Consider the following 24621-nt stretch of genomic DNA (forward strand, 5'->3'; position numbering starts at 1 on the left):
TGGCTTGGACTCTTTAAAAAGTTAATATTATTTAAACAAAAAAGGCAAGGTGACAGCTAGATGAGAAGAGATTAGAAATAGCTATAGGTGAGTTTTGATTGGGACCTAAATAGAAAAAAAAAAGGTAGTTAGGAAATAGATTTTTGGAACGACTGTAAAACGTGAATATGAATGGATTATTAAATAATACTGTGGAACAACTACTAATTTTCTTAGATGTAATAATGGTATCATGGTTGTATAGGAGAAAATCAACTCACTTTCAAATAGTTCAGGAAAATTCTTCAAATACATATGCATGTATACTGTATATAAATGAAAATAGAATAAAATGTTAAAAACTGTTCAATGTAGGTTAAGTGTATTCTAACTCTAATAGTCTTTTAAATTGTGTGAATGCTTGAAAACTTTCAGAATAAAAAGCTGGGAAAAGAAAAACAAGAAGTCAGTGCTAAATGTACTGGTGTTAAGTGAGCCAAAAGCAGATTTAGTGCTACATACCACAGTACACTGGCATTACAGCATGTGTTTACTTAAAGTTTAAATAAACTTTAAACCACACAATTTAAGTTTTAAATCAACAAAGTAAAAATCTTAAATCCACTGATGATAGTGGTATCTTACAGACAAAATGCAAAATCCACTGAACACAGAGAATCTCTTCACAAACCAGAATGTGGTAAGTGGCATTTATTACTGGGGTACTTCCCAATCTGTGTTTAGTGGCAAGACTTACTATGTTAAAAGAGATACATATTTACATAAAAATTATTCAGCTATGATGTAAATGAAGTAGATCTAAAATACTGAGATTGAAAGGTTTCTAAGAAATGAAGTGAAAAAGGAAATGTCAAAATGGTATATTGCCTCATTTTTGGCAATCATTTTTAAAATTGTGAAATAACTCATAAAATTTATCAAAGATATAAAGAGTGATAAACATTCAAGTATACTCTGCTCCCTTAACAAACAGATCACTCTTTTGCCACTCAAATCCAGTGCATTTCTGCTGTATCTTTTCTTCCTCCTCCTTATCCACAAGGTTACTTTCTGATTATTTCCCCACTCTTCTTTATAGTTTTATTATATACACCCATACATATGCAATGTGTATTATTCAGTTTTGCCTAGTTTTGAACTCTACCTAAAATCTCTTCTGAGACTTTTTTTTTTTTTTGCTCATCATTGTTTCCGAGACTCTTTCACGTTAACATGTATAATAATTTTTCACTGCGTAATCAGAGAAGTCTCAATAATTTTTTGTAGAACAGATGAGTGTAAACTCTTATTTTCTGGTTTTCACTTAACTTCTCTGATTTCCCCAGATGCTGAACATGTATGTTAATTGGTCTTTTCTGTTTGATCTTTTGTGATATGCCTGTCCATATTTTTTCCCTATTTTTCTAGTAGGCTGCCCATTTCCTTGATTTATATGAGTTCTTCAGTTTGGAACTCAATTCATGCTTGGTTACATATGTTGCAAATATCTTCTCCCCATCTGTGGCTGGCTTGTCTTTCTATTTTATTTTAATGATAATTTCTGATGAACAGAGGTTTTATGTTTCAATATAGTTCTTACCATCATTAAAAAAACAAAACAAAGCAAATCACCTATGGTTTCTTTTGTGCAGAGAATATGCTTAGAAAAACAACCTGGTCAACAGAGACTAAAGCAGTAACAATGTTAATATCCACGGTTTCAGGTAATGTGGGACTTTTATTTTTTTTGCATCATATGTCTGTAATGTTTGAGGATTCAAAATGCGCTGTATTAATTTCATTCTTAACCAGGAGACCTTCTAGGGAGTTTATAGATAGGTTTCGGGGTGTTTGTGAACAAAACATTTTATTTTTATGGGTATTTTTCTTCAGAGAGGTTCTGTAACTTTCCCTAGATTCTCAAAGGGATTTAGGACCACAATAATGTTAAGAATACAGCTCTACACAGTTATATAAAGGTATACAATAAACTGAAAGTTTAGAGGCAGAGAGTCTCTTTCTCAGGTTCCATGGTGTGACTCCCAGGGAAGTTACCTCTCTGTGTTGGTTTCACAATATAAGGATGAATTTATTTATTTATTTTTAAAGATTTATTTGACAGAGAGAGATCACAAGTAGGCAGAGAGGCAGGCAGAGAGAGAGGAGGAAGCAGGCTCCCCGATGAGCAGAGAGCCCGACGCAGGGCTCGATTCCAGGACCCAAAGATCATGACCTGAGCTGAAGGCAGAGGCTTAACCCACTGAACCACCCAGGCGCCCCATGTAATGAATTTAATAATAGAATCTGCTCCATTAGGTTGTTGTGAGGATCAAATAAGTGACTACTTACTAAATAAATAGAGTACTTAAACTGCTTACAATATGGGCCAGGCTCACCTAAGTGCTCAATAAATGGTAGTGATTCTTCTTCTTATTAATTCCTGATTTTATTTCAGATAAAAGCTAAAAAAATATATGATAGAATCAATACCTTAATGGACTTTTTTGGGGGGAAGGACTGAGGAAGGGATAGATATCCCTAGATTAAGCCCACCGACCAATAATAGATACTAATATTATAAAATAAACAAGTAATAGTGCTACAACAGACTAATATCTCTGTAAAGTCTCTCTCAGAAGTGTTTAAGAATGAACTGTGTAAGTAACAGAGAAGTTACAGGATGCTTACAAAAAAAATTTTTTTCCTATTACTTTGTCTTCCTGGTGCCCTATCCTTATCAGAGACCATAGTGATAACATCAGAAACAACGCAGTTTTTAGTAAACAGGTCTCTTCATCTTTGCTGATAAAGATCAACTATTATTTAGAATCGAATTTGAATCAGTTCAAACTGAATGCATTTAGAAGGGACTTTTAAGATAACCTTATGATATCTTAAGGGTTGAAATGGTTTAATTTGTATTTTTTAAAAAATGGACAGAATTCTTGAAAAATGTCTCCATTATTTTCTACACCTGCTTAGATAAAATTTTCACAGCCAAAACTCCTAAGCTTTTGTATATAGTTCTGAGAAAACCCTTGTGGAGTTTTAAAAGAGAACCCATTTAATAATACATATTTGAACTTCTAGAAACAAATACTATTTTCATCAAGAGCTGAAAGAGCCCTACCAATTAGGGACAGTTTGAGCACTTAAAAATATGCTAGCTGTCTTCAGATTCTGTTTTGCTGCCAAACTTGTGACTATTTATTCAACAGATGTCCTTAAGTCCCTATTTGGTGCTAGGTAGGTACTGTTCTAGGTACCGGAGAAATGAAAGTGAATAGAACAATAATAATAAACAATAGTCCCCACCCTCACGGAGTTTATGTTGTAGTATGAAAAGACATAATAAAAAATAAGTATATAATATTTTAGCAAGGGAAAAGGATTTAGAGAAAAACTAGAGAACAAAGGCAAAGGTGGGGGGTGCTTGTGAGTTGCAGTTCTGAACACAGGAGGACTCGATGACAAATAAGATGACATCTGCATGAAGATGTGATGGAAATGAAGTACATTAGAAGAAATAACCCAAAAGAGGTGACAGAGGTATCTGGGAGAGTAATATTCCAGGCAGAGAAAATAGCCACTTAACCCAAGCTCTGCAACTGGACCTTGCTTTGTAGTGTTTAAGGAAATCAATGGAAGTTAGTGTGTCTGGTGTAAGGCATCAAAGGGAAAAGAAAACAACCTTGAGTAAATTATGTGGGCCCAGCTGGCCAATTTACAGACATCGGCTGGACCTTTAAATCTAATGAAGAAGCAACTGGGAGACTTTGAGAAGAGTGACATGACCTGAGCTATATATATATATATATATATATATATATATATATATATATATATATTAAATATTTTATTTATTTTATTTGACAGAGAGCGAGATCACAAGTAGGCAGAGAGGCAGGCAGAGACAGAGGGGGAAGCAGGCTCCCTGCTGAGCAGAGAGCCTGATGCTGGGCTCGATCCCAGGACCCTGAGATCATGACCTGAGCTGAAGGCAGCGGCTTAATCCACTGAGCCACCCAGGCGCCCCTCTGAGCTATATTTTTAAAGGATCACAACAACCCATGTGTTAAAAAGAGACTATAGGGGGACAAAGCCAGAAGCAGAAGCAGGGGAGGAGTAACTGGAGTAATTCAGATGAGAAATGATGTTGTCTTGAACCAGGATCGCTACAGTGAAGGTGATGAGAAGAGGTCAGGTTGGGGATATATTCTGAAAGCAGAATGAACAGTATTTCCTAAGGATATGTTGTGGGATGTGACAGAAAGAGGTGACAAGGATGACTCCTAACATTTTAACAGAATAACTGGAAGGATGGGGCTACCGTTAAGTAAGATGGAAGACTTGGGGCTGAGGAGGGCTGAAGGGAAAGATGAGGGATACAGTTTGGGAAACACTGACTGAAATGTGTTACCAGACAGATATATAGCTTTGGAGATGGCTGGCAGGCAGCTGGATATGTGACTTAGAAACTTGGGAGTCATTAGCATGTAGATGATGCTTAAAACCATGAGATCACCAAGGTTGTGCAAAGAAAGAAAGACGCAAAGAATCCCGTGTAGTTCCACCAGATGCACAACAAACAACTTCTCTTCAGCAATGGCATGCACCTGGGTCTGAAATTCTGCTGCATTTTAAAACATTTAAGATGTAAATCAGTGTATTTAAAAATCAAATTTAAACTTCCGAATCCAACATGAATAAAGGGATATCTTGCTATAATAATATCCTTGAGGTTCATGCTATTATAGCATTTGAGTCTAGTGATCTTGTTTTTCATCTTTAAACCCTTGGTTTCTAGCATAATGCCTCACAGAGAAGAAAATCAGTGATTACTGAAACTGATGAATGAGGGAAAAAGTATTTGTGATAGCAAAGAAATTTTCAGGTCATGTTGAAATGCAAATCAACACCATGAGTTATTACCTCATGCCTATTAGAATCCTTGTATACTGTTGGTGGTACTGTAAATAGGTACAGCCACTATGGAAAATGGTATATGGAAAGTCTTCAAAAAATTAAAACTAGTGCTACTATATGATCCACCCAGTCCACTTCTGGGAATACATTTGAAGGAAATGAAAACACTGTGCTGAAGAGACAGCTGTATCTCCATGCTCACTGCAGCATTATTTACAACAGCAATAAATGGAAAGCATCCATCATTGGATGAAAGTGTCCGATGGATGAAATGATAAGGAAGGGGGGGTATATACATACACAAGCACACACACATGGAATATTATTTAGCCATAAAAAATGAAGAAATCCTGCTATTTGCAACAATATGGGTGGACGTTTAGGGGATAATGCCAAGTGAAACAGGTCAGAAAGAGTAAGATAAATCTCATTTATAATGCAGGATTTAAAACAACAACAACAAGGAAGTAAACTAAACTCAGAAATCAGATTTGTGGTTATCAGACGAGGGCCGTTATGGGGGTAGATTAGAGTAAGATTATCAAAAGGTACAAACTTCCAATTATAAATTAATACTAGGATGTATTGTACAACATGATGACTATAGCTAACACTGCTGAATGATACATAGGAAATCTGTGAGAGCTAAGAGCTCAACACAAGGAAAAAAGTATTTTGCATGTGCTTTTTTTTACTTGCTTGTTTCTTATATCTATATTAGATGATGGCTATTAACTAAACTTAGTGTGGTAATCATTTCACTATAAATGTTAGTCAAATTATTATACTCGACACCCTAAACTGATATGGTGTTATACATCAATAGATCTCAATAAAATAGGGGGGAAAAAAAGAAATTTTCAGGTCATGTTTCCCTTGCCTTCCCAGTGACAACATTTGCCTCTTAAATGCTAGCAGGCCCCATCCATTCCCTTGCTGAGGAAAATGACAAGGAAGGCATTCTAAGGGTTAGGGTTAGGGTTAAGTTCTAAAAGTAAATACCTGGCTAATGCCCATGTAAATGGATGTCTTTCCAGTTTTATAATAAACAGACAAATGACCTAATAAAGAAAATGGTAGAGTCCCTGGGACCAAAGGTTATATATTTTATATCAACTCACCAATAGACCAGCCTCCTATTCCTTTCATTTGATTGCCTTTCAGGGCTAGATGCCAGAACCATGGCAATTATTTGGCAGGAATAAAGTGGTGGTGGTGGGGGTTGCTTAGAGAGATGGTTATAATCTATTTGACTTTACACAGCCAAGATCTTATCTTTGATTGAAAAATGTAAGTATGTATCAAGATTATTACATGAGTCTTTTTCATTACTTTGTATAATGACCCCAGTCAGTCAGAGACACCCATTTGCCTAGGGCAGGTTTTTTGGTCTCAGGATCTCTTTCTACTCTTACTGAGGACCCCAGTGAGCTTTTGTACATGATTTGTGTCTATCATATAATAGATATAATATAGATATAACCTACCAAATTAAAAATTAAAGTAGATACTTTTTTAGAATAGGAATGTCTTCATTAAAATAATTAGCATTTAAAAATGATTACTAAAGTTACTAATGTTATGTGAAGAACATATTTTACATGGTCAAGAGTCCAGGGCAGACTCTGCGAAATTTACGTTGGAGATTTATTCAACAAGCATTTATTGAACTTTGGCATTTGGTCACACACCATTAAAGCAGACATTTTAAAAACATACGAATATATAAGCACACACACACAAGATGTCAAAGTAATGAACACAGTACATGTTTCAAAGTTTCTGAGAAACTCCACTGTGTCATGAGAGAATGAGAGCAAAGAGAACAACAGTGAAAAGAATGTAAGAGAATGAGGGTAAAAAGGCAAATAATGTCTTACAGTTTTTATAAAAATTACTTGGTCCTTCTGGGCAGCAACCCCCCCCCCCTCCCATCAAAAAAAGGGTCTTTGGCATCCTCAGGGATACCCAGACCACACTTTGAAAACTATTGGTTAGGGTTACCACAGCAGAACCACAAAAAAGAGCCAACTATTCAGCTTTTGACCTCCAGAATAGCAGTATTTGAGTCTCCAGCCAGAAAAAAGTACTGAAAGTCAGGCTCTGTTGAGAATGAAAAAGAGTCCTAAATCCCCAGAATTCTATTTACACATTAAAAGCCAAACCTGGGGATCTGAACAAATTTTACTTAAATCATAGGTAGAAAGAACTCAAGCTTGAATGTGAGCTACTAGGGAGGTAATAAGAAGGCTGGGGGCAAAGAGGAGGAGTCAGAGATTGGAAAAAGAGGAGATTCAAGGCCAGTTTCCTTGATCACCTTTCTTGGCCTCAGTCAAGGTTCAACCTGGAGAAGGAAAACACTAAGAACAGAGAAAGTGATGAAGCTGAAGGGAAAGATGAATACAGGCCTGCACGCTACTTCCTACTAGAACTCAAGGAGGAGCCTGGCTTGTGAAATGACAACTATGTACAGGGGTTATTCTTAATGACATAAAAGGCAGTGTAGAAGCCTCACCTAGAATTCTCAACACTCCCCTTGACTTTCATTTGTAGAGAAGAGACTTAAGATCATAAAAGGTAGCCAAGTCGAGGGTCACTGGTCCTTGCTTGGGCTAGTATGGTTTAAGTCAAGTGAATCCCAAGACACAGGACACTTGATGGACAATCCAAGCCAGAGGGCTCAATGGAAGGGGTGGAGCTTCAGAGGAATCCATTCAAACAGTGAGATTCAAGGCAGAATTAAGTTAGGCGGGCAGACCGTGAGGCTCTGACCGTTTCAGAAAAGATCAGGAAGGAGTTCCCCAGCTGCCTACTTCAGCAGCAAATGCCAGCAGGGTACCTAGTGTATAAGGGTCATCAGTGTGGTGGTATAAGGACTTCAGAGCAGACACAAAGATCTCTCCTTCCAATTCTTTGAGGACTTATGAACCTATCCTCAGGCTTACCCAGCTGCCACTCAGGCTAGAAGGAGAAATAGGGTAAGTCCTAGAAAAACTGAAAATTTAACTGAAAAATTAAAACCCTAAAGAGCCCAAGATAATTTTAATTGAGAAATTTAAATTTCCTTTCTCCAATATGTGTCCAAGGCAATAGATTTTAGAGCTTTGATTTTAGAAAACAAATTGGTTGTTTCCCGTGTATACCTATGTTGTAATCTGTTACAATTTCAATGGCACTATTTATGATACTCTTTTTAAAGTGAGTCATCTTTTATTCAAGTATAATAAATTCTCTGTTTAAATGACCAATGATTGGGACTGTTTCTTTATTTGCAAACCTATAGGAAGGAAAAGATGACCCACATGCTGTATAAGGGAGGACACAGATAAACAGTTAAGTACTGGAATTACTGGCAAGAAATAGAAGGAAGCCTGTGCTGCTGAAGAAGGAATCCTCAGGGGCCATTAATAAAGATATAACAAAACTATCAACTAAAACTAAAGACATAATAAAAATATCAACAAGAAAATGCAATTGAAAGATTAAAAAGCACCAAAAATATTTTAAAAACTTGTTTTAAAAAATCTTACACACAAATGGCATTTTCCAAGCATTACAGAAAACTTAAAAACCATGAAAGAAAAATGTGATTAGTAAACATTTAACAATTCTATACGTCCAAAAAATGCTAAGTACAAAGTAAAAAGTTATACAAACACAAGGTGGAGATATGTATAACATATATCACAAAGTAAAAATAGTTTCCTTGGGCGCCTGGGTGGCTCAGTAGGTTAAAGCCTCTGCTTTCGGCTCGGGTCATGATCCCAGGGTCCTGGGATCAAGCCTCACATCGGGCTCTCTGCTCAGCAGGGAGCCTGCCTCCTCCTCTCTCTCTCTCTCTCTGCCTACTTGTGATCTGTCTGTCAAATAAATAAAAATCTTTTAAAAAAAAAAATAGTTTGCTTAAGGTAAAAGATCTTTATGTGGATGGAACTACAGGGTATTATGCTAAGCAAAATAAGTCAGTCAGAGAAACACAAATGCATGATTTCATTCATATGTGGAACTTAAGAAATAAAACAGATGAATATGAGGAAAGGGAAGGAAAAATAAAATAAGATGAAAATAGAGAGGGAGGTAAACCATAAGAGATGCTGAACTCTGGAAAACTGAGGGTTGCTGGAGGGGACTGAGGTAACTGAGTGCTGGGCATTAAGGAGGGCATTTGATAAAATGAGCACTGGGTGTTATATGCAACTGATGAACCACTAAATTCTACCTCAACAAATAATAATACAGTATATATTAACTAAACTGAATTTAAATAATTAAAAAAGATACCAGAAAAAAGAACTTTTATAAATTTTAAAATAAAAAACTCCAACAAAAAAAGGGACAAAGTATATAAAAAGACAATTCCAAGAGAAAGAATCACAAATGGCTAATAACTATATGAAAAGCTGTTTAACATTAATAACATTTTAAGAAATGCAAATCAAAACAAGGTATGATTTTTATCTATTAGACTAGCAAAAAATGTGAACATATAAAACAACAAATGTCATGCCCACTTTTTCTGTATGCCTGAAATAATCCATAATTAATACATATACACTTCAGAAAATAAAAGATAGAAAATATCCAATGTTGGCTAGAATGAGCACTTTCATATACTTTTCATTGGATTGCAATACAGCGTCCGAAGGGAAACTGCAATATTTATGAGAATTAATAATAAAAGTTTTCTATGTTCATTCTAGCTTATCCTTTATTCTCTTCCACATATTTAAAATATTCTCTGATAAAAGACAGTTAAGGGAAAGAAAAGCACATGTACAACCTTAATTAAAGTTCTGGGAATATGTGATATTCCCATGTTTGCATGCAAATACAGAGATGTATGAACAAGAATGTTTAATGGAGTACTGTTGCAAAAAAAAAGGAGAAGCATACAAATGTCCATCAAGAGACAGATATTTAGTCAAATTATAGTATCTCTATATAATGGAAGACCCCATAAGTCATTTAAAAAAAACCCAGGTAGATCTAAAAGTTGTTTATATGTTAATATATCTGAATTAAGATAGATTCACAATTATACACAAAATTTACTTCCTTTTGGGTAAAAATGGGAAGTGTGTATCTGTGCAGAACATTTCAGGAAGGGCAGAGGAAACTGAAAAAGCGGTTGCCTTTCTTTGAACTGTTTAAGTTTCTTACCATAATCACATTACTTTTAAATAATTTTAAAAATATATAAATACACACATAAATAACTGATCAAACAAAAAGAATACTGGATTCATAGCCCTCTGTTCTTATCAATCAAAGAGCTCAGCCATTTCCATAGTCTCAACAAAGCAAAAGACCCAAATTAAGGTTCTGACCTTGAACTGTATTCTCAAGTTCTAGGGTAAAATTGACAATGATTGCTTGCATGTATGTCCCGCCACCCACTGCAGTCTCAAATACATTTTGTCTAAACTCAAATTCACCCATATCAAATCTTCCTAAATTCTCTACTTTGCCGTAAAACTTTGTTATTCTATCAATCAAAGGACTTCTACAATCAGTGGAAACTGACTCATGTACGTATTTTCTAAATAGTCTTCAAGATTTTCAGTTCTTTACTACCCCCAAATATTCTGTATTTCTTAATACATTATTCTGATCATCTCATTTTCTTCAATAATCCACCTGAAGAAAATAATCTTAGAATCTTGGTCCAACCCCCCATATATAGCAGAAATGACTACACATCACTTGGAGTAGACTCTATGACATTCTTTTATTTCTACAGAAGAAAACTCATCTCGTCCCCATTTAGGTGACTGAGGAAAATATACCTGCCTTCAAAAATGAAAAGAAATACCAAAATCCAGGTTCTTGCTATAAATTAGAACCTGCATCAAAATTCAGTTGAGAAAGAAGATATTTACAGGTGAATGACTTGGGACATATGGACATGTGGACCATTCTCTTAACATTCCAAGGACCTGTCCTTGCTCTGGGCCAGATTGTGGGTTCTACTGACTTGCTTCCCTACAGAACTGCTTTCACTAAATTAGGTTTTAATGGTATGTTTTTAGTTTTCATGTTTAGTTTAGTTTTGTTTTTTCTTTTAGAGAGAGTATGAGTAGGGGTAGGGGAAAGGGAGAGAGACAGTCTTAAGTAGGATCCATGCCAAGTGTAGAGCCTGATGCGGGGTTTGATCTCATGACCCTGAGATCATGACCTGAGCAGAAATCAAAAGTCAGATGCTTAACTGACTGGGCCACCCAGATGCCTCAAGATTTCATATTTAATTTCAGTTTGTTTTTTTTTTAAGATTTAATTTATTTATTTGAGAGAGATAGAGAGAGAGCATGAGCAGGGAAAGGGCCAGAGGCAGAGGGAGACGCCGACTCTCCCTTAAGCAGGAAGCCTGATGCGGGGCTCTTTTTCAGGGCTCCAAGATCATGACCTGAGCCAATGGCAGACACCTAACTGACTGAGCCACCCAGGTGTCCCTTCATGCTTAGTTTTAATTTTCATTTAGTTTCATGTCTTTTTAGTTTTCACTTTTCAATATAGCTTTAAATAACAGGCAACTGTCAGCAATACAAAAGGCAATACACATATGAAACTCTCATATGAAAAAAATTCGATTTCATACTAATTTGAGAAATGGATGTTAAAGGTATAATCAAATATTTTTTCACTTATCAAAATAGTAATAAACAAAAAGTAATACGCAAGTTTTGGGAAAGGTGGGAGAAAGAAGCACTCTCTTAGGTTTCTGAAGGGCAATGTGGCTATGTTTTACCTTAAAAATCTTCACACTTGTTTAACCAGGTTATTTTACTTCCAGGCCCTCCCCTTAAGGAACTTTTCAGAGATGTACACAAAATAAGTCTCTATTTAGAATAAAAAATGAAATAAAAACAAGAAACTACTGTCCAAAAAAAGGATTAAAAAAGCTATGTTACAACCATACAATGGATAAAAGTCATTAAAAGCCATGTTTAGGTAATTATAAAAATATCTAATAAAAACATTTAAAAAATATTTGTCATGGGAAACTCAATTACTACATTATATCTTGTCTCCCATAGGAAGTCCCACTTATAACCAGAATTTCTTCTAGAACTAATTGTTTAGCAAAGCTTTATATTTTCTAAAGAATGAGTATAGAGCATATGATGGATAATGAGAAGCATATAACGCATTTTCTCGGTGGCCAAATTCTTAGCTCAACTGTGTAGGACTCTAGTCCAAGAACAGTGGGGCTGTCTGTCTCTTCCTACTATCTCTCTTGTTATTATACAGCAGTTTGTAATTAATATATAATTACTTTAAATATATTTATATACTTAAACATTTATATATATAAAGTAATATGTAATTATTTATTCTGCCACATAACATGGCTAGACTGGTAGACTCTCCCAGAAAGCTAAATGCTCTTTGAGGACTGCAAGCATTTCTTCTCATCATTGTATTTCACATAACAAAGAGCAGAGGGCTTTGCATGGAGCAGGTATTCAATAACTTTGCTGAAATGATTTTAGCAGCAGAAATAATGTTTTGAAAAACACAGTACTAATAATAACAGTTTTTAATATTTCCCCATGTATTTTAAGCTAACTTCAGAAAGATTACTCAAAGAGATTTTCTTTACTGGTAAAAATAGGATGAAGAACAGAAAGAAATATAAGGTAAACAATTAGGAGGAAGCAAAATGATCTCTCCATAGAGACAATATGAGTTTATCTGTAGAAAACCCTAAAAATTCCACAAAAAGGTGTCAGAATAAATGAATTTAGCAAAATAGCAGGACGCAAAATTAACACACAAAGTGACTGCATTTCTACACACTGACAATGAAAAATCTAAAAAGGAAATTAAGAAACAACTTTATTAACAATAGGATGGAATTAACCAAGGAGGTGAAAGACGTGTAAAGTGAAAACTAAAAAACATTGCCAAAAGAAATCATTAAAAGACATAAAACAATGGAAATATATTCCATGTTCATTGACTGGAAGACAATATTATTAAGATGTCAATATTACCCAAAGTGATCCACAGATTCAGAACAATCCTTAACAAAATCCCAAGGGCATTTTTTGCAGGAACGGAAAAATCCACCCTAAAATTCATAAGGAATCTCAAAGGACCCCAAATAGCCAAAACAATTTTGAAAAAGAACGAAGGTGAAAAATTCAGTTTGATTTCAAAATTTACTGAACAGTTATGATAATCAAAACAGTGTGGTATTGGCTTAAAGTCAAATGTATAGGATACAGAGCCCAAAAATAAATCCTCCTATATATTTTCAAATGACTTTTGACAAGGGTGCCACGACCATTTCGTGGGGGAAATGACAAGTTTTTTCAATGAATGGTGCTGGAAAAAACCAGGTATCCATGCAAAAGAATGAGGTTAGACTCCTATCTATCACAGTATACAAAAGTTAACACAAAACAGATCAAAGCCCTAAAGAGACAAAAGTATGTAAGTATGAAACTCTTCTGAGAAAAAATAGGGCAAAAGCTTCATGACACTGGACTTGGCAATAATTTCTTGGGTAGACACCAAAGGCACAGGCAACAAAAAAAACAAGACAAAAAAATGGGCTTAAAAATTTTTAAAAACTGGGGTGCCTGCGTGGCTCAATTGGTTTAAGCGACCGCCTTCAGCTCAGGTCATGATCCCAGGGTCCTGGGATCGAGCCCCACATTGGGCTCCCTGCTCAGTGGGAAGTCTGCTTCTCCCTCTCCCTCTACTGCTCTGACTGCTTGTGCTCTCTAGCTCTGTCAAATAAAAAAATAAAATCTTAAAAAAAATTTTTTTTAAAAACTGCTGCATCCAGAAACACTATCAACAGAGTAAAAAAGCATCCTTAAAATGATAGAGAATATTTGTAAATCTTATCACTGATGAGGAATACTCTGAATAGAGAATAACTCAAACTCAACACCACGAAAAAAAAAAAAAAAAAAATCCAATTAAAAAATGGACAAAGGACTTGAATAAACATTCTTACCAAGGAGATATGCACATAGCCAATAAACACACAAAAAGATGGTCAACTTTTTTTTTTTTTTTTTAAGATTTATTTGAGAGAAAGGGTAAGGGAGAGAGAAAGAGAATCCTTGAGCAGACTCCCCACAGAGTGTGAATCGTGACGCAGGGTTTAATCCCAAAACCTTAAGACCATAACCTGAGGCAAAACCAAGAATCAGACCCTTAACTGCCTGAGCCATCCAGGCGTTCCACGATGTTCAACATTATTTATCATTAGGGAAATGCAAATCAAAAATATAAGAGATACCACCTTATACCCCTTAGGAGGGTTACTATTAAAAAAACCCCAAACAAACAGAATATAACAAATGGCAAGTACATGGAGAACACTTATGCACTGCTGGTGGGAATGCAAAATGGTGTAGCTGCTAGAATGGCAGTTCCTCAACATATATATATATATAAAAAAAGAATTACCATATCGGCCTGAAATTCCATTTCCAAAAAACTGTAAGCAGGATTTCTTTTCTTTTTTTAAAATTTATTTATTTGATAGACAGAGAGAGATCACAAGTAGGTGGAGAGGCAGGCAGAGAGAAGGGCAAAGCAGGCTCTGCTGAGCAGAGAGCCTGATGCGGGACTCGATCCTAGGACCCTGAGATCATGACCTGAGCCGAAGGCAGAGGCTTAACCCACTGAGCCACCCAGGCACCCCTGAAAGCAGGATTTCTAAGAGATGTTTGTGCATCCATGTCCACAGCAGTATTACTCACAACAGCTAAAACGTGGAAATAACCCTAAGTGTCCTTGAATAGATGAATGGATAAGCAAAATGTGGGATACAGAGGAAAGAAACTTGACATATGTTATAACATGGATGAATCCTGAGGACATTATGCTAAGTGAATAAGTCAGTCACAAAATAACAAATACTGTCATGATTTCACTTATTTGAAGTACTCAGAGTAGTCAAAATCAGAGCCAGAACATAGAATAGGGGTTGCTAGAGGGTGGGAAAAGGGAATGCGGAGTTAGTAATTGGTATACAGTGTTAATTTTACAAAATGAAATGAGTTACATGGTAGGTCAATATGAGTATATTTAAAACTACCAAATGAAACACTTAAAAATGGTTAAGATGACAAGTGTTTTTTTTAATTTACGTTGGCTTTCTTCATTTGAAAATCAAAATAGATTATTTCATAGTTAATGAGTCTAAGTTCAAACTCTGAATATAATAACTTGGTGACTTATTTGATATACATATATACATGTATTTTATATTTATTCTTCACTTCTTTTTAAATTAACATATAATATATTATTTGTTTCAGGGGTATAGGTCTGTGACTCATCAGTCTTACATAATTCACAGCACTCATCATAGCATATATTCTCCCCAATGTCCACAACCCAGTCTCCCCATCCCTCTCACCCCACTCCTCTCCAGCAGCCCTCAGTTTTTCCCTAAGATTAAGAGTCTTTTATAGTTTGTCTCCCTCTCTGTTTTCCTCTTATTTCATTTCCCCTTCCCTTCCCCTATGTTCCTCTGTCTTGTTTCTCAAATTCCTCATATCAGTGAGATCATATATTTATCTTTCCCTGATTGACTTATTTCGTTTAGCATAATACTCCCTGTTCCATCCACGTCATCGCAAATGGCAAGATTTAAGATGGCAAATTTTAGAAGTATTTGACCTCATTAAAAATAATTGGAAAAAAATTAGGGAGGAGGAACAAAAATCCAGCACTTAACCTGCCTGTCTGAGCTGTACTTGAGGTAACTAAAGAGATAATGATGGAATTTGTCTTTTTTACTAGATAGAAAATTCCAGATAATAATACATACAGATGAATGACAGATTTAAGGTGCCACAATTTTGGAACTCCTATTGAAATACTGGACTTGCTCATAAATATCAATAGCACCTAAAACCATTAAGACAGCATCACAATGAATGGTCCATGCTGAGGAAATCTGAAACTACTGATCAATCTTAACAACACCGAAGAGACAGAATTTAAATCACATGTCTCCTAATGAGCTGAAACAAACAGCAATATCTAGGAAGTATTCTTGACCAAAAAAAAAGAAGTCTCATTCTGATCAAGGTTTCAAATTTAACTACTGGTTTAAAAGAAATACAGAGAACAGAGTCACATGCTAACACCATGAGGATAGAAATGGAAAATCCAGAGTTTGAGACATTCTGTAACACAAAAATGTTTTTTGATTTTCATTTTTTTCAAAGATTTTTACTTATTTGAGATAAAGAGTGAGCAAGCATGTGCATGAGAGCAGGGTGGGGGGGTGGTGGAGAAGAGGCAGGGAAAGGGCAGAGGGAGAGGGAGAAGCAGGCTCTCTGCTGAGCAGGGAGCCAGATGCGAGATGTGGGTTTGATCCTGGGACCCCGAGATCATGACCTGAGAAGGTGAAAGCTTAACTGACTAAGCCACCCAGGTACTGACAGATAATTTTTTTTTTTAATATACCTACGTACCTTGTTTAGCTTTTGATTTGATGAAAACATTTAGGAGATAACTGGGACATTTTCAATAGTGAATAAATATTTGATGATATTAAGAAACTATTGTTAAATTTTTTTAGATATGAAAATGATCTTTTGGATGTTAAAAATAAAAAAGTCCTTATCATTTAGAGATACAGATTAAAATATTCATAAGTGAAATGATACAATGTTTGGAATTTCAAATTGTCTGGGGCAGGAGGGGCTTGATGGTTGTACCAATGAAATAAGATGGGCCGTATGTTGATAATTGTTGAAGCTAAGTTATAAGCTATTTACCCCCCAAAGATACAGATGTCGTGAAAAGAAGGCCATCTGTACCCCAATGTTTATAGCAGCAATGGCCACGGTCGCCAAACTGTGGAAAGAACCAAGATGCCCTTCAGTGGACGAATGGATAAGGAAGATGTGGTCCATATACACTATGGAGTATTATGCCTCCATCAGAAAGGACGAATACCCAACTTTTGTAGCAACATGGACGGGACTGGAAGAGATCATGCTGAGTGAAATAAGTCAAGCAGAGAGAGTCAATTATCATATGGTTTCACTTATTTGTGGAGCATAGCAAATAGCATGGAGGACAAGGGGAGATGGAGAGGAGAAGGGAGTTGTGGGAAATTGGAAGGGGAGGTGAACCATGAGAGACTGTGGACTCTGAAAAACAATCTGAGGGGTTTGAAGTGGCGGGGGGGTGGGAGGTTGGGGTACCAGGTGGTGGGTATTAGAGAGGGCATGTACTGCATGGAGCAATGGGTGTGGTACAAAAATAATGAATACTATTATGCTGAAAATAAAAAAAAGAAAAGAAAAGAAAAAAAAAGAATAGTGTATCATATTATTCTACTTTTCTATGTTTAGAATTGTTCATATTAAAAAAATTTGTAAAAAACCTCTGAAATTTTTAAATTATAAGCTAAATACTTTTCTTACAGTTAAATTTAGAGCATTTATTAGTCAATAATTTTTAAATGGAAAAGGAAAGAAACATCAGGCAACAGGTATCTAAATTATCATGAATTTTTAAGTGGAGAATCCAAATTTTGATGTGGTTAACAAACAACAAAAGCAACTAAAGGTTATTTATTATATCCGGTGCTTTTTTTTTTTTTTTAAAGATTTTATTTATTTCAGAGAGAGAGAACAGGAAGGAAGGGCAGCGGGAGAAGCAGGCTTCCCACTGAGCAGGGAGCGCAATGTGGGCTCGATCCCAGGACCCTGGGATCATGATCTGAGCCTAAGGCAGACCCTTAACCAACTAGGCCACCCAGGCACCTCTACATCCAGTACTTTTAAAGTGTATCTAATATCACTGACTTCCTTATAACCCTTTAACATTTTGGTTTTACCATTCAATTCAGTAGGATATGATTACTATGAAAAGAATAAATAAAATCTTGTAATTCTTTGGCAGTTCAAAAGAAATATTTTACATTTATGTGTAACTTACCTGCTGTAAAATCTGCAGTCAGATCAATAAACGCATGAGAATGTGGAATTCGCATTTTACTTTTAGTGGTCAATGCGGGATGCCAGGATAAATTCCTAAAAAAAAAAAAAGAATTTTCTTAAGGCAAATATCAAATAAGCATTGTTTTAAAATAGAAAATCCTTTGTTGCAAGGTATTTTTAAAATGTATTGATTTTTGTTGAGATATTTCTCATATCATAAAATTCATTCTCTTTGAGTATACAGTTTCATGCTTTTTAGTATAGTCACAGTTTGCAAACTTCACCACTATCAACAGAAAAATTTCTTTACCTCAAAAACAAACCCTGTATCCACTATTTACTACCCATTCTCTTCTCCCTCTTGCCCTTGGCAAGTACTAATTTGCTTTGTATCATTATAATTTCCCTACTCTGGAAATTAGATATAAATGGAATCATATATGGACTTCTATGTCAGGTTTTTTTCACTTAGAATATAAATTCAGGTTCATGTATGTTGTAGCATGTGTCAGTACTTCGATCCTTTTAATGGCTGAATAATATTTCACTATATGGTTATGCTTTTTGTTGATTCATTTGTCTTTTTAAAAAAAGATTTTATTTATTTATTTGACAGACAGAGATTCATAGTTGGCAGAGAGAGAGAAGCAGAGAGAGAGAGGGGGAAGCAGGCTCCTTTTTGAGCAGAGAGCCCGACATGGAGCTCGATCCCAGGACCCTGAGGTCACGACCTGAGCCGAAGGCCGAGGCTTAACCCACTGAGCCACCCAGGCACCCCTATCCATTTATTATTTGATGGACATTTGGCTTGTTTCCACTCTTGGCTATTATAAATAATGGTGCTATGAATATTTATGTACAAGTTTTTATGTGGACATATGTTTTCAATTCTTTTGGGTATATATCTAAGAATTGCTGGGTCACATGGTAACTATATATTTAGCTTTCTGAGGAACTGTCAAACTATATTTTAAAGTGGCTTCACCATATTATGTTCTTAACTAGCAATGTCAGAGGGTTCCAACATCTCTGTTTCTTTGTCAACACTTTTTATTTATTGTCCCTTTGTTTTATTATAGTTATCCTAGATGGTGTGTATCTCATGGTTTTGACTTGTATTTTCCTGATGGCTAATGATGTTAAATGTTTTAAGTGTATATTGGCCACTTGCACATCTTTGGAGAAATGTCCACTCAAATCCTTGGCTTATTTTTAAGTTAGATTTTTATATATAATGTTTTATTTTTAGGTAAAAGTTCTCACATTCTGCACATTGGCTTTTCACTTTCTTGAGAGCATCCTATGATGTACAGAAGTTTTTTCATGAATCCTATTCTTTTTTTGTTGTTGTTGTTGATTGTTCTTACCTCTTCTTATCTGTCATATCTAGGAATCCATTTTAAAATCCAAGTTCATACAGATTTAGCCATATGCTTTCTCCTGAGAATTTTATAGTTTTAGCTCTTATATTCTTCAATTCTTTTTTAAGAATAAGAAAAAATGATTTAATATTATCATAAATGTTTTTTCTAAGACAATGAAGAATGATGATTATCTCTTATGAATATTAATTCCAACATTTTGAGCCAAAGAATAAATTTAGAATCTTAAACCATATATCAAAAATTAACTCAAAATGGACCAAGGGGCTAAAACTATAAAACTCTTGTATGAAAAAATACGGGAAAATCTTCATGACCTTGGAGTTGGAAATGGAATTTTAGATATAATACCAAAAGAATTCAACAAGAGAAAAAATAGATGAATTAGATTCATCAAAACTAAGAACTTTTTTACATCACAAGATACTATCAAGGAAGTGAAATGAGAATTTCATAGAATGGGAAAAAGTACTTGCAAATATCTTATGTCTGACAAAGGTCTAGTATCTATCCATAAAGCCTTTACAATTCAACAATTAAAAAAACCTAATTAAAAAGTGGGCAAAGGACTATATCTAAGAACATACACAAATGGCTACTAAACACATCAAAGGACGCTCAACATTGTGAGTCATTAAGGAATTATGAAAGAAGACCTTAATGAAAAACTACTTCACAACCATAGAATGGCAATAATCAAAACCAAAAAAGAATAAGTGTTGGGGAGGAAGTGAATAAACAGGAAATTTTGTACACTACTGCTGGGAATATAAAATGATGCACCGCTGTGGAAAAGTCTGGCAGTTATTCAAAAAGTTAAACATAGAATTACCACATGACCCTGCATTTGTATACTTAGGTATGTATCCAAAACAGTTGAAAACAAGTACTCAAACAAATACTGTACATGAATACTCTTAGCAGCACTATTCACAATAGCCAAAACCTGGAAATAACCCAAATGTCCACCAATGGATGAATGGATAAACAAGATGCTATTCATACAATAAAAATATTTTATAGCCAAAAATGAAAATACCCTAAGTACTGATACATGGCACAACATGGATGAACCTTAAAACATTATGCTTTGTGAAAGAAGCCAGACATAAAAGGTCACATCCTGTATGATTTCATTTAGATGAAATACCAATGATAGGCAAATCCATAGAGAGAGAAAGCAGATTTAGCGGTTGCCAAGGGCTGGGGGTAGGGGGAAAGGGAAAGTGATCGTTTAATGGATACAGAGTTCCCTGCAGAAATGATGAAAAGCTGCTGGAAGTAGGTAATAGTCACAAAACATTGTGAATATACTAAATATCATTAAATTGTATACTTCATATGGCTAATTATACATTATGTAAATTTTGTTTAATTATAAAAAACAATCATAAAAAGTTTTCATATCTCCTTCATTCAGTTTCCTTTAATGTCAACATCTAATATAACCATAGTACAATTATCAAAACCAGGGAGGTCACACTGGCAAATTATTATGAACTACAGAAGAGCGAGCAAATTTAAATAAAATAATTTCTCAATTCATCATCAGTAGAACACACTCCATTGTCAAAGTCATTGTCATTTATCAAGGCCCTACTTTGCTTTTCTTAACTGGTATCCAAGTACCCTCTTCTCAACTAAGAGCAACTTTTTAAGATGTAAGCTCCTCTGAGGGACCCGACAGAGGCTCAATAGGTTAAGCACCTGACTGTTGATTTTGGCTCTGGTCACGATTTCAGGGTCATGGGATTCTCTTTTCCCCTTTTCCATGTGTCTCCCCACATGTTCAGGCACACGCACTCTCTCTTAAAAAAAAAAAAAAAGGATGTATGCTCCCCTGGATATCCTGATTCATAGATATTTCTATCTACATAGTCTAACCAGGATATGGCTCCCATATAGTGGCTGAAATGAAATATGGTCTAATTAGCAAATACTTGCTAGACTGCATCATAGTATCAAGTAGCATTTCTTATTCTTCTCTACCTCTAGTTAGAGCATGCTATTTTTTTTTCCACAATACGATGTTCCAGTGAAATATATGTCATGTCCAAAGAGAAATTTAAGGCTAATTAAGAAGTCAAACTTAATTATCAATATATCATCTAAGTGATTGGATAGCAAACAAGATTTATTTGGATTTGGTTTTAATGTGTTGGGAAAGCAGAGAGAAACAATTGACTAATTTTCTCTTGGCAGGTGGAGTCTGGGAAAAAGAAGAAGCATTCATCAGGAGAAAATTTTCCCTACACAAAGAGTCCATGTTCTACAAACAGTAACTTCTTCCCAATATCCTCATACACACTTTTTAACATACAGTAGGCCTCATCTGTTGCCTCACAAGACAGTAAAAACAAAATTAAGCAATGTTTGTATAACCCAATTTTATTATTTTAACGAAAATCCCAAAGTATAAGGTTATGACCATAAAATACGAAAGTGAGACACTGTATTCAGCATTCAGTGTAAGGTAATTCAATGCCAAGCATTCATGTCGTGTTTTTCTTTCATACTTCACAAGGTTAGAAATGCCTAAAATAATTTCAATCAAGTCCAATTTAGTATGGCCAGTTCATTCTTTTTAAGAGAGACCATTTGTTCACAGGTTCTTTAAATTCTGAGCATTAAAGTATTTTTAATTACTAACAAAATAATCAGAGGCAGGCTAGAGAGATTCTACAAGAAGTTTAACCCAAAGTCATTTCAGAAGAGTTTCCTAATGTTCCCAAGAAATTTGTAATTATAGGCCAAAAGTGAACTAAAAAATATAAGCTGCTACAGAATTGAGCTCAATGAGGTTAATCATGTGGTTGCCTTTAGTTACTACCTGAGAAATTATTGATTTCATTCCTTAAAAATCTTTTTATAAGTTTGCTTTGAAATAAGTTTTAGTTAGAATTCTAGAAAACTTAAACTAACTCTTAGAAACTACTTGACAAAAATGTACATTTCAAATAAAGAATTTAGAAGAGCAATAAACCAAAAGTGATAAAGTGGCAGACTAGCGGCCAAATTCAGCATAACAATGTGTTTTATTTGGCTCATATATTGTTTTAAATATTTTGCATTCATTGGTAAAAAATAAAAAATCAGATTTCACAAAAAAATCTTTCCAGCTTCTCTTGAAATACTAGTTCTGGTAACCAACTGGCCCTTTTCAGACACAGCTATAGTTCCTGTGGGCAGCCAAAGTCCCCACATTTCCAAACTGCTTCACTCACTTTGGTTTCCTTCAGGGTCCCTTTACACATTTGAGTTTGCAACTCCTAACAAAATATTAATTATAATCTTCCTTTCTGGAACTCTTCCAATCAATATTCAAGGTCTTCACAGTACTTTAACTTTTATACTTGTTGCCTATACTCTTTTAAATTACAGTTATGTCTCTTAACTGATCCTTATACTTTCTAGTGGTAGAAGGGGATAGAAGGGAAGAGCTATTATTTCTTTTTGTGATGCATTTTGAGATAGTTGAAAATTAAATGTATATACAGTTGTATATCAAAATTTTATTTTTTAAAAATTTAAAGTTGAAAATAAAATTCATTTTCCTCTACCTTTACTGTTGTTCTTTGTACACAACAGTTTTTCAATAAGAAGCAACAGAAACCATCTTTATAAGCAACTGTATTCAAATAAACTATAACCTTCTCATATACATGCTCAAATCCATTTGAAGGCCAAGGTCACAAACTGTTCTCATTACAAAGGAAGAAAGAGCAGAGATGAAAAAATGGGCAGTTCTGAGCCATGTTGAGTCTATTTGTTGACATTTCTTGACCTCTATAGAAAATTCCAATTATTAGCTACCCACCACCCCGCCCCACAGGAAACATAATTATGTCAAGGTGTTCTAATTTGTGAGCACCATTACCCTTAATCTCAAAGAATAGCATTTATCAAAGGATGAATTTAAATGTAATTAATGTCAACTGTAGCTTTTGGTTGCCTATGGTAACTGCTCTTTGAAATGACTGATAATCCACCCACTTTTCAACGATCAGTCTATAATGAATTATCATTATTTTAGATATCCAGATAAAAGCAATTACCAGGAGGAGATGGATCTAGTATGCTTTTCTAAGCTCTCTAATTCTTTAGTCCACTGGTCTTCAAACATTTTCACTCAGATAGGCCCTAAAGGAATTTTTAAAAACTATGTATCCCTTTCCACATTTAAGATCCCTTCTAAAAAAGTAATCTAAATATTTTCATCAGTTTAAACTGTTATCAAATATGTAATTTTCAAATCTCTTAGAATTATTAAGATTGTAAAATAATTGTTCTTAAAAAAGTGTACCCAGTGGACTATAACTACCATACTGAGTTTTTAGCCACCATTATCCACACACAAAAACTGCATGAACAAGACTGCTAGACAAGATAGGGGAGTAGGAGGACCCTAAGTTCACTTCATCTTACTTATACAACTAGATAACACTCACATCAGTATAAATAACCCACCAAATGACCCAAAGATTGGTAGAACTACAAAACTAAATATAAGGAGGCCACATCTAAGAGGGTAGGAAAGGCAGAGACAAAGTAGGGAGCCAAAAGGTTGGGAGCTAAACAGACCCATAGGACTGTTCACAGGAGGGAGGGATACTGTAGAGAGAGAGACTCTCACAGTAGGTAGACCTCACAGGGAAGACAAATCTCCCTCACCATTTGGCTTTGAAAACTAGAAGGGCCAAATTTCATGAGTTCTTACAACCAGCAGGACTTAAAACTTGAAACTTTCGAAATCACTGGGTTCCACTCTCGGGGAGCCATAAAGTGAGAGAAAATGGAGTTACTGCCTTTAAAGAGCACAATAAACAGTTTGAGGAGATACAGCAGAGAAGCAGTAGTTTGAAAAGTGCTATGGTCATACTGGAGGGGAACTGGTCTATACTAATCTCAGAGTGTGTGCTAGAGGGACAGGCTTCCATGGAAGAATTTTCTAGGAACAAAGAGATTGGCAGGTGTTATTTCCCTCCCCTGCCTCCCAGCATAAATACATGTACATCTGTGGGAACCAGTGCAGTGCTAACACTCCAACCTAACTTGCTTATACTGCAAGTCCTGCCCTGGCAGAACCCTTCCACCAGAGGACCTGAGCAAACCTTGCTAACACTGTGCACTCACCTCCACATACTTTGTGGATCCACCCCCTCCAAACCAGCTGGCCTTAGTACTGGCAGTTGCAGTTTCCCTCCTGCAAAAGACCTGTTCGCAAACCTTTCAAAAACTGCAGGTCTGATCTGACAAACTATGTGAATCCACACCTTCAAATATGCTGTTGGGTAGAGCACATTCAGAACAATGCCAAGAGCCTGGCAGTATGCAAGCAGCCTCAACAAAGCCCAGAACAACTCCAAAGTAACTCTTGCCACAGAAAGAGGGAAAGATAACCACAC

General features: G+C 35.4%; 1 protein-coding gene across 1 annotated transcript in view; it reads right to left on the reverse strand.

Annotated features, from left to right (window-relative positions):
* ITFG1 (integrin alpha FG-GAP repeat containing 1) overlaps window positions 1–24621 on the reverse strand; it is a 310112-nt gene that overhangs the window by 255506 nt on the left and 29985 nt on the right. Inside the window, exon 6 of the mRNA XM_059383282.1 lies at window positions 17833–17927. Within this exon, the coding sequence (XP_059239265.1) occupies window positions 17833–17927 (95 nt within the window). The remainder of the gene's footprint in view (window positions 1–17832; window positions 17928–24621) is intronic.

Source organism: Mustela nigripes, chromosome 17 (assembly GCF_022355385.1).
Source record: "Mustela nigripes isolate SB6536 chromosome 17, MUSNIG.SB6536, whole genome shotgun sequence".
Lineage (NCBI taxonomy): Eukaryota > Metazoa > Chordata > Mammalia > Carnivora > Mustelidae > Mustela > Mustela nigripes.